Source organism: Canis lupus, chromosome 35 (genome assembly GCF_048164855.1).
Source record: "Canis lupus baileyi chromosome 35, mCanLup2.hap1, whole genome shotgun sequence".
Taxonomy (NCBI): Eukaryota; Metazoa; Chordata; class Mammalia; order Carnivora; family Canidae; genus Canis; species Canis lupus.
Window position 1 is genome coordinate 7,359,384 of NC_132872.1, and position 14,786 is coordinate 7,374,169.

Below are 14,786 nucleotides of genomic sequence, written 5' to 3' on the forward strand. Positions count from 1 at the left end.
TGTCCATTGAGGCATTTTATTTGCACGTATGAATTACATCCCTAGAAAAAGGATCCCAGGATTTTCCCTCCTGTGTGTTATCGTCTTGCTTCTTCGTGGTCCATGATGCCAGCTGAGGTTGTCAGTACAATGAAACCAAACTGGAGGGATGGGAGCAGGTTATTCTGCCATTTTTCTAGATCTTTCAGTTGTACATCAAATCTGGGGCTGATCACTCCACACTTATTTAACCTGCCTGTGAGGTTCACAATTTTCCCAGCTCTGTGATCATCGATGATTTCAAATTCGCCATGCTTCATCATCACAGTGAGAAATTGGACGATGACTTTGGAGCATGGCCGGATAAGAACCTGGCGCTTGCCTCTCTTTTCAGCATTGTTGATGCTCTTGAGAGCATCTTCCAGGACGTTCATGCGCACCATTGTGGCGGCTCAGAGAGATGGCAGAAAAAGCCCTAAGTTTTTATTAGTATTTTCATTGTCATGTAGTTCTTAGTATTTCTTAATTTCTATTATGTTTTTTCCTTAACTCATAAGTTATTTAAAAGTGCATTTTCCACTTTCCAAAGATTGTTTTGTTCTGTCTATTTTTTATTGTTAATTTCTAATTTAGGGACGCCTGGGTGACTCACCAGTTGAGCTTCCGCCTTCCGCCCAGGGCGTGATCCTGGGGACCTGGAATCGAATCCCAAGTCGGGCTTCCTACAGGGAGCCTGCTTCTCCCTCTGCCTGTGTCTCTGGCTGTCTCTCTTTGTGTCTCTCATGAATAAATAAATAGAATCTTTAAAAAAAAATTCTAATTTAATCACAGCGTTGTGTAATATTAGTCCTTTGAATTTGCTGAGGCTTTCTTTGGGACTTCATATATGGTCAATTTTTGTTTTTTAACAAACTTTTTTGAAATTTAACATACTTATAAAAAGAAAAATGCACAAATCATACATATGTTGTTCAATGAATTATTACAGGATGAACAAAACCTTGTAATCATACATAGTCATTTTTATAACAGTTCTATGTGAGCTTAAAAAGAATGTATACTCTGTAGTCATTAAGTACAAGGTTAGATCAAGTTTGTTAATTATGTGGGTTAGATCACTTATATCTTTCTTCACCTCACCTATGTGTCCTTGATCTATTTTCAATATAGAAGTGCATATAATTTCCCAATGCAGTTGTGGTTTGTTCACTTCTCCTTGGGTAAGATTGGAATACGCAGGGTGAATTGAAGGTGATATGGAAACATCTTAATGTGCACGCATCTGTGAATTGTTTTTACCAAAAGACAAAGCAACTCATACATAATGGTTTGCTCATTCCATCCATTTAGTGTGCTGTATACAAACCAACCAGGAAAAAAAAAAAAAAAGATTTCTGCTTAAAATATACAGTACACTTAGAAACACATCTGTCATGTAGACATATCCAAAAGCTTATGAATATTACATTTTGCATTTCTCTCCTTCAGAGACAGTCTTTTCCTCCTAGTCTTAGCATATATCTGTTCTTATTACTAAAGTCACTTACATAAGGATATATTTGTACTTGAAAGGAACAATAAGTTTCCTACAGAGTGTAAGGTGACATTTTCTTGCAGGTTGTCGATTTAACATAAAAGAGGGTTGATCCTCTTAGCTGAGGCTGTGTCATGCTTTTTCTGTAGTATAAAATGCTGCCTTATCATCATCTTTTGCTTGGGGGGGACCAATAGCCTCCTGGTTGGTTTTCTTACCTACATCCACCCTTACCGTACTCATTTCTTTTCCCTACAGCAGCTAGAATGAACTTTATTTTTTTTAAAGACGTATGTATTTATTTGAGAGAAAGAGTGCATAGGCATGCACACAGGGTAGGGGGAGAAGCAGAGGAAAAGAATCTTCAAACAGACTCCCTACTGAGCACGGAAGGGAGGGACCTGAGGCAGGACTCCATCTCAAGACCCATGAGATCAGGACGTGAGTCAAAAACCAAGAGTTGGATGCTTAGCCAACTGAGCCATCCAGGTGCCCCTAGAGTGACCTTTCAAAATATACATTATCCTAGCACCCCCATTTAAACTCTTACATGACTTCAAGACCCACTAAGATTTGCTTCCTGCCTTTTCAGCTGCACTTGGCTCCATGCTCCCCATCACTGTCTGTGCTCTAGCCACATTGGCCTCTCCTCATTTCCTTTCTTCCATAGGCCTTTGCACTTACTCTTCACTCTGCCTTAAGTATTACACACTATACTTCTATTTATCCTTCAGCACTCACTCAATTCTATAGCCCCTTAACTAACCAACAAGATCCATTCCCTCTACAAGCTTTGTAGCATTGTAGACCTCTCCTTTATAACACTTACTATAATTCTAATTTTACATTTTTTGTTATTAGTTAATTCCTGCCCCACCCCTCACTAGAATGTAGCCTTTTTGAAGGCCAGGCTGCAGCCAGCTGGACTCACCCTGCATCGCAACACTGGCACAGTGCTTGGCACATCACAACAGTGGTGCCAGGCTGAATGATGAGTTGCCTTTCTTTACTTCAAAGTGAGTATATTAACCAAATATACCTTCACTCCTCTTGCTGCCTCTGCTTTCATCCCCTGCTTACTTCCAGCCATACTCCATACTCACCACTCCTCCACTTTTCACTCCCCTCCACCCATGAATTAAAAAGTCAAGTCCAAAAGCATTGTCAGTAATGTAGCCTTTTACTGAAGATTTTGTGTGGTTGCAGAGGAGGGAGTACATTATAAAGTAAAATGCCCTAACAATGCCCTTTTAATATCTCTGCTTTCCCCCAGCCTACAGCAGCTGGAACAGTCTTATACCCCTTCTTTTGCTCCCCTGGCAACTGTGTTCTGGGAATCCTTCCAGCCAAGCTGCCTCCTCTTCCACCTGCTTCCAAGTCTACTCAGCAAAACAAAGCATAGCCATAGGCCGAGCCATGACTCCTGGGTGCTTAGTTCATAGGGTCACCTGCATTTATAAAAATTTGGAATGGAAAGTGTTGACCTTTTATTCATCTTTTCTCTTGTTTGCTGATATTCCATCCATCAATGCCATCCATGCCCTCCCTCCCTGCTATCTATTTCTGACTGAAATCTTATATCCATCGAGGCCCATTTCAAATGCCCTAACTTCTGGAAACCTTTCCATAAGACCCCTTAAATTGAGGTGATTTTTCTCTTCCCTAAATATGCCCACTACTTCTTTTATTTTTCTTTGTATTATAGGAAATCTTAGGATTTTTTTTCTCCCTCTCCTTTAAGAGCAAGTTATGTTTCTTACTCTACATGTCTCCTGAAGAGTGTGGCTCAAGACTCTGTATTGCAGGCTCCAGTGCTGGTTGAATTATAACAAAATATTTTATATTTCTTTTCTTAGGTTTTGGTAAAAGCCTCTTTGAGAAAGCTACTGATATCCAGTATTACCATTTCAGAGTCAACTACCAGAAACTACTCCCCCCACCCCACTGAGAAGAAACGCTGTACAAACTGTAGGAGGGAGTAGTATAGCTTTTGGTTTAATGGGTTTGGAGAGAAGGCCTCTATTCAGGTAAAAGATACTACTGACATTTTGCCTGTGTTGACTCTGGCTTTCCAAAATGCAGCAACATTCTGGCCCCTGAAAGACTGTCAGGACCCCTGAGACAGTCTAACTCGGATGACTTTTTAAAAATGCCAAGCAGATGGCTAAATAAAAATGTTGACATATGAATTTAAGCTCCTGAGGTCTAGAGAGAGAGACCTGTGGCCAGCAATCTGTGTTCTGTTATCATTGGTGTGATCTCTCAGTGATCCACGGTCACCTTGGTCAAACAGAGGGTGGAGGCCCTGTCAGGAGGTTTGCTGCACGTGCATATGGCTGTCTGAGGGCAGCTAAGATGGAACTTACCATCACTTGCTCAGATTTTCTACCAAACAATGTTTCTCTTCTCAACATGAAGCCATAAATATGTCTCAATTCTTTCATTCCTATAAGCATCTTCATTACCCTGGATTAAACAAGATAAAAAGTAAAATGTAGGGCAGCCCGGGTGGCCCAGCAGTTTAGCGCCACCTTCAGCCCAGGGCGTGATCCTGGAGACTTGGGATAGAGTCCCATGTGGGGCTCCCTGCATGGAGCCTGGTTCTACCTCTGCCTGTGTCTCTGCCTCTCTCTCTCTCTCTTTGTCTCTCATGAATAAATAAATAAAATCTTAAGGAAAAAAAAGTAAAATGTATTTCTTTGGTTTACTTCTTAACCGTTTTTTACATTCTAAAAGTAATACATTTCGTTATATGAAAACAAGACATATAAATTATAGAATGAAAAATTAAGATACAAAAAAATCCATATTTCTACAACCAAATCCACAAGCCTTTTGACTTTTTTCTTCCAATGTTTTCCTTCCATGTCAAAGATGTTTTTAGAAAATTGTAATAATTCTATAGATATACTATATTCTACTTTTTCACTTAAGTTTTTAAATAAGCATTTTTCTGTAGCCTTTATTATGGATAGTAATACTCCAACTAGAAAACAGTATTATAATTTTTTGACATTATTATAACTTAATTATCTCTTTTACTTGACCTTAACGTTGGTTACAGAAAAAGAAGTATAAAAAGTGCTTAAACACTGATTTTCTAAACGTTTTACATTTATTCATGGAATTATTTGCTTTTTAACAGTTTAATCTTTGCTTCTTGCCCCTATTGGTTCTCTGGCTGCCGTGCCCACCTCTGGCTTTTCTGGGAACCCTCCCTCCCAGTCATCCCCACGAGGCTCTGAGTTAAACAGACTCCGTGCTTCCTTGACATTCCTCACTTCACCTATGAGCTTTTATCACCCTGTCCTCTCTGCCCAGGTGGACATTCTCTTACTTTCTCTTGGTTTAGGCTCCACCTAAACAGAAGCAGGCCAATCCCAGAAAGTCAATTCAGTGGGAGCACGTTTGTGAGTGACCACATTGTGAGCTGACCTACAACCAACCACATTGAGTGAGTCTGAAGACTGTGGAACATAGCAAACTTTGAAGCCAGACATATGGAGCTTCAGACTCCTGACTCTCTCCCAATGCCCCTGCAATTTATCATCCTATTGTCTTTAAGCAAAAGAGTTGATCTCTTTAGCCTCAGTTTCTTAAAATGAAGTAATTCGTTCAAAGCACCTGATGTAGAACCACTGTGCCAAGGCATGAGAAAAAATTATTAGATGCCTTCTTCTCAGGAAAGTGGTCGCAAAGACCAAACACTTGGCAAATCCAGCTCCTAACAAGTCTAATTCTTAAAAGGACCAGCCCTCTTTCTCTTCTAAATATTCCAAAAACATAAAATCCAACCAAAGTTTAATACACATTTTTGTGATTTTCACGAGTGATAAAAACAGTTGAATATCTTCCCATTTTTAAAATATTGGGGTAACTTTTATTTCTTTTACTATGGAAATTTTCAGATGTACACCAAAGTAGAGGAAATGATATAAGGAACCCCTTATACTCATCCTAAGCTTTTACAATTTTAAATATTTTGCCAATGTCATTTTATCTATCCTCCTATATATACATTTCACTTTTCTTTTTGCTGGATTATTTTAAAGCAATTCCTGACTGTTTCATTCTACCCATAAATACTTTAGCATATATTTCTAACAGTTAAGGAGTTTTTTTTTTCCCTACATAACCACAATGCTATTATCACACATAACAAAATTATCAATAATCTCAGGAGCATTTTAAAAATAGGATTCTGGAAAAAGCAAGCCAAAGGAATGAGTAATACAGAATTTCAGGCACTATGGTAAGCAGTTTGGGAAGATGCTTTTAGCAAAAGGGGTACTTTCACTCCTGCAAATGACATCACAGAGCCAGATGCCACTTTCTCCTACATATCCGTAATTGGATTTGCTTTCTTACCCCCCAAATATATTCCCTAGTTCAATTCAAGGCATCATCAACCACCCAGAAGCTCAAGCCTTAGACCCAGAGTCCTTGGAGAGTCTCCTCTCTTCCCCCTTCTTTGGCACTCCATTTAACCAGGTTTGAGGTCCTAAATCTCAGGGTAGCTATTGTTCATATCCATCCCCTTCTCTGCATTCCCACTCTGCTCCTTTTGTCTTGGCCCCTGTTTTCTATCTCTACACTGAATTTACTGAAAGATTTTCATTTGGATTTCCCCCAGAAACAGAGCCTGAGACAAGGATTTGAGTATAAATAATTTATTCAAGAGGTGATCCCAGGAGACCTGGAAGCCGAGCTGAGAAAGGAGACAGGGGAAGTGAAAGAAGCCCATACAGGGTGCGGAATGAAGCACTGAAGGACACTGGAGCTCCATCCCACTGGAAAAGTCTGGAAAAAAATACAGAATATGCATCAGCATTATCCCAACCAAGAGGCAAGGGAACTGGGGTACTATTTATCTATCAGCTCCTCACCCATCATTGCTTTATGGCTGCTCCAGGGACAAGAAGTCCCTAGCACTTCTGGCCTGCACTGTGCATGGGCTGAGCATGCGGCCAACCAGAACTCAGAGGGTCATGGCCTGCAGTGTATAACAGTGAATACCAAGGAAACATGAGCAGGCCACCAACAGCACTGCATTACCTCCCATCTCACTCTCTCCCGCACGTAAGCCAGGGACAGCTTTCTAAAGTGCCAATCTGGTTCTGGAACTTCTCTAATCAATAAAAAGGAAATGTGGATAATGCTAAAGACCTGAACGAGGTGGCTGTCTTGAGTGGTACTGAACCATATGATCTTGAGCACCTTCGGTATACCTATCACAGGTGGCCAAAGTTTGCATTGGACTTTGAGTACCTACTTGCGAGTTCAATGGATAGATAGCTTTACTCATTTGTTTATAATTAAAACCTTGTTTATTTACAGAACGGGTTAGGAGAGGAAGGGACGAATGATTGCCTCTGGTTTGGCTTCCACTGGTGCAGACCTGTACCTCTCAACAGTTTTGTATAACCCCTCCCAGATTGTGGAGTGTCTCTCCCTCCACTGGGGCACCGAAGCTATTGTGGCAATACTTTGTTCTTCTTTATGCAGTCACATTATCTGGGAATCTCAATGTGATTTACAAGCTTACATAACTTCCCAAATGAGTCAGCATGCTCATCAAGAAGGCAGCATGGTGCAGTGGAAAGAACATGGCATTTGGTGCCAGAGAGAAAGTTCAGTACCTGCATCTGTCACTTCCTAACTGTGTGCTAGACAAGTCATTCTACCTCTCCAAGCCTCAGTTTCTTCCTATAACAAGTGGGGATTGGAATACCTACCCAGGAGGGTTATTATAAGAATTAAATGAGGTAAGGAACATTCGGTGTGATACATAACAGTCCCTGAGTCACTGTTCACCTTCCCCATCCTATATCCTGATTTTACTCATCTGGCAGTAAGTTCTTGAACCTTACTGACCTGCAGTGAGCAGAGAATGCTGATTTATCTTTATCTCCTTATAGCACTAGCAGACTTTAGATGAAAATCCAAATCAGTTCTTTGTAAAGGAAAAGTGCTCTTGCTCCACTCTGGGCAAAGCAGCCACCTCGTGTGTGAAATAAATCCGTACCAGGAAGGGCTGGGGTGGCACAGCCTGGCTCAGCACCTTCTGCAGTGCTGCAGCCAAAGATCGCTGGCATGCAGGGGTGACTCAGTGAGCGCATGGCCCCCGGAAAACAGCAAGGTGGGGAGAGGCTGTGAGATCCCTTCTGCAAGGCTGCTTAGCGCTGTGGGGAGCGGTGAGAATGGCGTTGCAGAACGTCCTTCGAGAGACAAAGCCCAAAGCCACTGCATACAAATGAGGGCGCTGCTGTGCCGGCCAGGGCTGGGGGACAATTCTGGAACTGTTTTTCCAAGGTGGTTGGAACAAATGCCCGCAAGCTAAAATAATAATAATAATAAATAAAATCCCTGGTCAACAAATGAACACTGCTGCAAAGGTTCTTCCCTGCTGGTGGCAATGCTATTAGGGCAGGATTACCAGACAAGCTGGTTTCCAGGATCTTTATAGCCAGCATAATACATAGTTAGCAGTCAGCTAGGGTCAGCAGAGAAACGGTTTATAATTAAGGGGTGATTGGTGAGTGTGTCCACAGCAGCAAAGAAACCTCTAAAAAGAAAAATCAGGAGCCAATCTTTGAACTTAGAAACTAGAGAATGTGAGACCAAAAAAAGATTCTTTCAGATAATTGAGTTGTGCTGGTGATTTTTAAATGCTAAAGAAATAGCAGAACCTTTCTCTCAAATAAAGCCTCATGCAGACTCTCCCTCTGGGAAGCAAACAAAAGGGATGCTGCTCTGAGTAGTGGAGGGTAGAGGCCTGTGAGGCCCCAGCCTCCTCTTCTCCCAGCCTCCACTTTAGATCTGCCTGGCCCAGAACACATATCCTGGAAATCCCACTGACCTGAGCAGGGGGGAAAACCTCCAGGCCAGTCCACCCCATGGAGTGAGGATGAGGAGTTTAGGCTCAAGAAGGGCAAGTGATTAGTGTAAGGTCACCCAGCAGAACTGGGAGTAGAGTCCAAATCTCCTGAGTGTAAGTTCCTTGCTCTCTCCTATAAACCATCTCTGCTTAAAAAAAGAAAAGAAAAAAATATCTTTAAAAATAAAGTTGCCTCACAAAATAGCTTGGTAAAGTAAATGCGAAAACAAGAGGCATCCAAACAAAATAACTGACTTTGGGAAGAATCCAATTCCATCTTCTTGACTGCTGGACCCAAGTGCAGCTTCTTATTACATTTATTTTTTAGGACTTTTAGCATGGCAGTCACAAAATCTGAGTAGATTTGCTTAATTAATGGCCTCTCAAACCAGGATAAGTCTAACCAGTTTGTGCCTTCTAGAAAACAAAACACTGACCTAAAACAATGACAACAACTTAGTATTTGAAAAAAAAATTTTTTTAATATATTGGCACAGTAAGAAAGGAATCTGAAATTCAGGGCACATGGAGATGGCCAGACCCTGGCTCCCAGAGCAGAGCACAAGGTGCTTCCGATTTCTGGCTCCACGTCCACGGTGAGACCTTGAGCAAGTCAGAACCTCTGTAAACCTCATGCTTCTTTCAAAAATCTACAAAATGATTAAATCATTAGGGTCATGAAAAGTCAATATTCAACGGAACGCTGACACAGAACTTCCCAGTGCGCTGGGTCAGCCAGCCCTGGCTGTGCCTGTGTCCTGCACAACAGAGGTCTCTGTCTCCCAGGCCAGGCGCCCTAGCAGCACAATTATTGTGGAGGATCGCCAAGCAGCAGCTCAGAGGGAGACAGCTGCGGGATGAAAGGAAAGAGGGAGGAGGGAAGCGAAGGCAGAGAAAAGGAAAGGCTCTCCTTTCATCCATCAGGGGACCCCATTTTGGTCAGCATCCATCCTGTACGTTTATGTGACACCTGTTACCTTGAAGTCCCCTGAATGTTGCTCATGGACTTGCCTTGGAGTTTTTATTCAAGGCCTTGACCCACTTGGTCTCACTTTAAACTAGGAATGTTCACTTAAAGACAGTCGGGTGTGGTAGCAAATGATAAAGTGATACCAGGTGTTTTATAAGGGGAAGCACAGCAACATTTTTTAAAATGCAAATCCTGTGCATTTTGTTGGTGTTATTCAGCTTAATCCTAACTATAACTTTCAAAATAAGGATCATTTCCCCACACCACCCCATTTTACAGATCTGGATGTGGAGAGGTTTAACAACTCCTTTAAGATAACAGGTATTTTAGGGTGCCTGGGTGACTCAGTGGTTAAGCATCGGCCTTCAGTTCAGGTCATGATCTCAGGGTCCTGGGATGGAGCCCCCTGCATTGTTAACAGGGAGGCTGTTTCTCCTTCTCCCTCTGTCCTTCCCCCTGCTCGTGTTCTCTTTCTCTCTCTCTCCCTCCCTCTCTCATAAATAAATAGAATCTTAAAAAAAAAAAAAAAAAGATAATAGGTATTTTGTGTAGCTATTGCTGTTGGGATCGTAAGCTCCCGCAGGACAGAGACTTTCTCGCTCGTGCTGCATCATCGATGCTAAACACAGTGTCTGGTACGTAGTAGGTGATAGATGCACATTTACTAAAGGAATAACTGAAGGAAAAGACCAAGCTTTAAATCCAGATCTGCTCAACTCCCAAATCTAACTCTTACCCACTGAACATATATAATTTCTGAAAAACAATTGGTAGTTGGCCAGTTGTTCTTATCCCCTTTTTCACCACGTAATTGGAAATGTTGTGACCTCTGGTTTCAATGTCTGTTTGAAGCTCTAGCTACATAATTAGTTACTGAGTTCCCATCCCCTGGCTGAATCTATAATTAGGCAAGTTTTTTAAGACATAGTCCCAGGTTCCCTAAAATGCGTAGCAATCACCCAGAGGACCAGACTTGAAGAATAACACAGGGCTGGAAAATATCTTATCATACTCCAGTATCATCGTGTCCCTGTTCACCTTAAGCAATTATAGAACAAAAGGGAGCTTCTTTTTTTTAAATCAGTAAACACAAATTTTAAAAGGCACACTTTCATAGTTTTTTCACAGCGCATCTTAGAAATGAAGCAAATTCTGACTCACTAGTACACAATGCTGTTAATGAATTCCACTTTCTGTCCAGGACCTGGGTGAAGGTAAGAGAGGAAAGATGTTTCAAGCTTGTTGCACTAGAAGGGCACGCTTCCGTGTGCCTGGGATCTTGCTCTACTTAATGCTTCAGGACTTAACAAGGCGGGCCCAGTGATGTGTGAATGGGTGGTTCTGATAGAGACAGTGAGCAAAGTCATGTCTCCTTGTCCTTCTCACTCAGGGACACTTCCTTTCTGGGATGTTGACCGAACCAGGGTACTTCCCTAGGCCTCGTCAGCTGTACACTCATCTATTTCTTCCTTCCTCCACCTTTTCCACATATTTACCAAGAGCTCTTGTGGGCTTAGCCTCTTTGAGGTGCTGTGGGAGCTACAGTAAGAACAGGGTATGAGCCTCTAGATTTTTGTGACCATTACTGATTGCATATCTGGAACTCGGGTGTGACCACGAGGCCCCCTGGCAGCTGAGCTGGTGACTTCATTACTATCCCCTTCCCTCCTCATCAGCTCCTGAGATCTTGGAAAGTCTGTCTGGTTATTATAGCCTGAGGAGTGTGGTTCTCTCTTATATCCCTCTGTCCAGGGGGACACCAGGACATCAATGCAGATGTGACCCTCTTGCCTTAAATGAAATAGCACCCATGTTACCATGCCTGCACCATCAGAGAGGTGTCAACCCTCTACGAGTTAGCCACTTGAAGAAGATGCAGAATCGGTTCAGCTTGGTGGATAATTCTCCTTGCTTTCCATACTGGCTTTGGCCACCTCTACTTCCAGCCTACACTGAACTACTAAATATACATATATATTTGCTCGGTGGTAGGATGGGTCTCTCAGAGGTCAAATATTTTCTTTGTAGTCTCCTTATTTCCTGCTCTGAGTTTCCCTCTAGAACATCTGCCCTGGTCAAAATCTTTTTTTTTTTTTTTAAGTAACAGTTTTATAGCATGCAGTTCAGTGCTTTTTAGTATATTTGCTGAGTTGCATATCAGCACTAATTTCAGAACGTTTTCATCACCCCCAAAAGAAATCCCAAACTCATTAACAGTCACTTCCCATCTTCCCCTCCTCCTGGTCAATGACTAATCTATTTTGTTTCTCTGAATTTGCCTATTCTGGACATTTCATATAAATGGAATCATACAATATGTAGTCCTCTGCGACTGGCTTCTCTCAATTAGCATGCAAGTTTCGAGGTTAATCCATGTCGTAACATGTATTAGTATGTCATCCCTTTTTTGACTAAATAATATTCAATTGTATGGATATACTGCATTTTGATGGATAGACTCCATTTATCAGTCAGTGGATACTTGGGTTGTTTCCTTTTTGGGGCTGTGATGAGTAAGGCTGTTAAGAACATTCGTGTACTGGTTTTTGTGCAGACGTATGTTTTCACTTCTCTTGGGACTATATCTAGAAGTGGAATTGCTAGGCTGGCTGAAATCTTAAGGAAACATTTCTAATAGTCTTCATTCCTCTGTGTTTCCCAGGGAATACGGTTTCTCTATATTCATCAAACAAAAAGGAATGACCAACAGCAAGAACTCCTTCACCGAGTCCTGGACACAGCACCTGCTTTCCCAAGTCAGTTACGCCTCCACTCTACACAATATGTGGCTTTGAGTGACTGTGGCAGGTCTGGGGATGGGGGCGAGTCACTGCAGTGATTCACATTGAAGAGCAGCTTGCAGCGCCCAGAGAGGGTGTGCAGAACCAGCCTTTTCTGCCCAGGCTTGCATCTTATAAACAGAGGAACATGTATAGTCGTCATTCCCTGCTTAGAACTGATTCCTTGAAACCTAGTCTCTCGTATGGTGTCCAAAATCTTGGACTCTGATCTCCAGGGTTGTGCATTGCATGAAATAAGCAATTTGCAACCTTGGAATCCTAAATGCCACCCCTCCACCTCCCCATCAACTCTGCAGGCTTCTGTTTCTAACTGAAGTCTGCCCTCTGCTGGTCACAGGCAGCCCAGACCCGCAACATGGAGCGCTGAGCAGGTTTCTTCTAAAATCATTTCTTCTTCTCCAGGAGCATTTAGGAAACTGCTACAATTGATCCAGCTGATAGCAATACAGAGAAAGGACATCTTCCGCAGAGTGTTCCTCTTTTATTTTTTACTTTTTGATGTTTGTGAATTTTTTCCCCCTTTTATTCAACAGAAGCTGAACTGGGCCAGTTTCAGTTACCTATGAGCCGCTTTCACTTGTGATAAATAACCATTATTTGTATTTATGCAGTGCCTGCCAAGGCCCTTCTGCTCCCATTGACTCGTGAGTCACTACGATATTCTTTTACAGTAGAAGTGGCCAAGGGCTAGTCGAGAAGGGGGCTAATATGAAGTGTGGGCTGTCAACTGTCTATCTAGTAGTTTTTCAGAGGTGGTTGGTAGACTGCCTTGAGACACAGAGACCGATTCTCTTCAAGTTCTGTGGGATATCTGCTTGCCCTATTGGAAAGCTGCAAGGCATCAGACATTGGGGGATCCCAAGCAGACAGGGCAATCCCTTCTTTCCCTTCCTTCCAAATGGGCACTCTGGCCGGGGAAACAGATTCAGGAGGGACGTGAAAGGTGAGTTGGAGAGGAAGCCAGAGCCAGGGGAGACCAGGAGACAGTGTGAGCAAAAGGCTGCCCCAGTGACAGGAGGAAAAGAGGGAGCCAGAGGATGGAAGGTACGCACGCAGGGAGAGCGCAGGGGACTAGCGACTGCTTCCCTGAGGGCCATCCCTGCTTTCTACAATACATTTAACTGTAAAAAAAAAAAACCTTTTCTGTTTTCAGCTAATAAAGGAAATGGAGTGCTTTCTGATGTTCTTATCCAGAGTCCTTGAGAATAACCCTATAACTCTGACCTAATCTTTTAGAAACATGCACACTTTCTGCCCTGAAAGAAATGCAGCACTTTTATGAAAGAAAATGCAATTTGGGGGAAGATTGTTTGGGCTTTTAACCTCCGAGTAGGTGGGAGGCAGGGCACTCACAAGGATTTGGTATGGTGAGCATACATCCTAGCCAGAGGTCTAGAAATCTGTCCCCCTTCGCCGAAGTACAGCCATGGAGGGGACTCCGCTGCCTAGAGCCCCGGCTGGTCCCGCTGCTCAGCTCAGGGCCACCCCCCAAAGTCCCACCATCCCTGTCAGCCTCCTTTGGACTGCAGAACCCGAGACTTAGGGGGTGACAGCGATCCTGCGTCCTGATCTCTCTCTTCCTCTCCACTTCCCTCTTGCCTCCTCCTTCACCTCCTTCCTGGTTCTCTGGATTCTAGCTCTCGGTGACTCCAAACTCATCATCTGGGGGGAAAGACAGAGGGCCTACTGTGTTCCCCTGGCTGAGCGCTGCCCCTTTAAAATCAACCTTCAGGGCAGCCCGGGTGGCCCAGCGGTTTAGTGCCTGCCTTCAGCCCAGGGCCTGATCCTGGGGACCCGGGATTGAGTCCCGCGTGAGGCTCCTGCAGGGAGCCTGCTTCTCCCTCTGCCTGTGTCTCTGCCTCTCTCTCTCTGTGTCTCTCATGAATAAATAAATAAAACCTTTAAATAAAATAGAGTAAAATCAACCTTCAGTTGTTGGGGGGAGTTGAATGGGAGAGGAGAGAACCAGGTCTTCTGCTTTTCCTCCCAGAGATAAAAGCTATTCTTAGCAAGTAAAATCGGCTTGGCATTTGGGGAGCCTCGCTTTTCTCTCCTTTCCGCCCCGGGGGTTTTGCCATTGCCCTGCCTCTGCCTCCTGCAGAGAAGATGAAGGGGAGGAAGGGAAGGGGGAGGAGGGAGGCTCTCCTCGGGACTTCTGGAAGCCTGGTCCAGGTGCAGTGCCCTCAGCCCAGCCCCAGAAGGCCGGTGTCATTCTAGCGGAGGGTGCGCTCGACCTGCCCCCGCCTGCGCCCCCACTGGGGCGGGGCCCTCCCTGGGCCTGGAGCCCGGGGAACCCACCCGGGCATTGAAGACCCTGCCTCGGGGCAGCCCGGGTGCCTTCAACCCTGCTCGTGATCCCGGGGTCCTGGGATCGAGTCCCGCTCCCCTGCAGGGACCTGCTCCTCCCTCTGCCTGTGTCTCTGCCTCTCTCTCTATGTGTGTCTCTCATGAATAAGTAAATAAAATCTTTATTTTTTAAAGACCCAGCCTCAGACACCAGGCTTCCGAGACACTAGGATCTCGGGGAATTACAAGGAAGCAGGCACGGGTGGGCAAAGCCCGGGACGGGTCGCCCGCTCCCGCGGCGCAAGGCCGCAGTTCCGCGGCGCGGCCGGCAGGGGGAGC

At 43.8% G+C, this 14,786-nt stretch overlaps 1 protein-coding gene across 1 annotated transcript; it reads right to left on the reverse strand.

Moving 5' to 3' along the window:
- On the reverse strand, positions 1-435 carry LOC140624694 (small ribosomal subunit protein uS8-like). Its single transcript, XM_072811611.1, has one exon. The coding sequence runs from the start codon at positions 420-422 to the stop codon at positions 78-80; it is 345 nt and encodes a 114-aa protein (XP_072667712.1). The 5' UTR covers positions 423-435; the 3' UTR covers positions 1-77.
- Between the last annotated feature and the right edge of the window lie 14,351 nt (positions 436-14,786).

Bases quoted from the DNA above. Each gene is read 5' to 3' on its own strand.
- LOC140624694 (XM_072811611.1), bottom strand. From the start codon at position 422: ATGGTGCGCATGAACGTCCTGGAAGATGCTCTCAAGAGCATCAACAAT.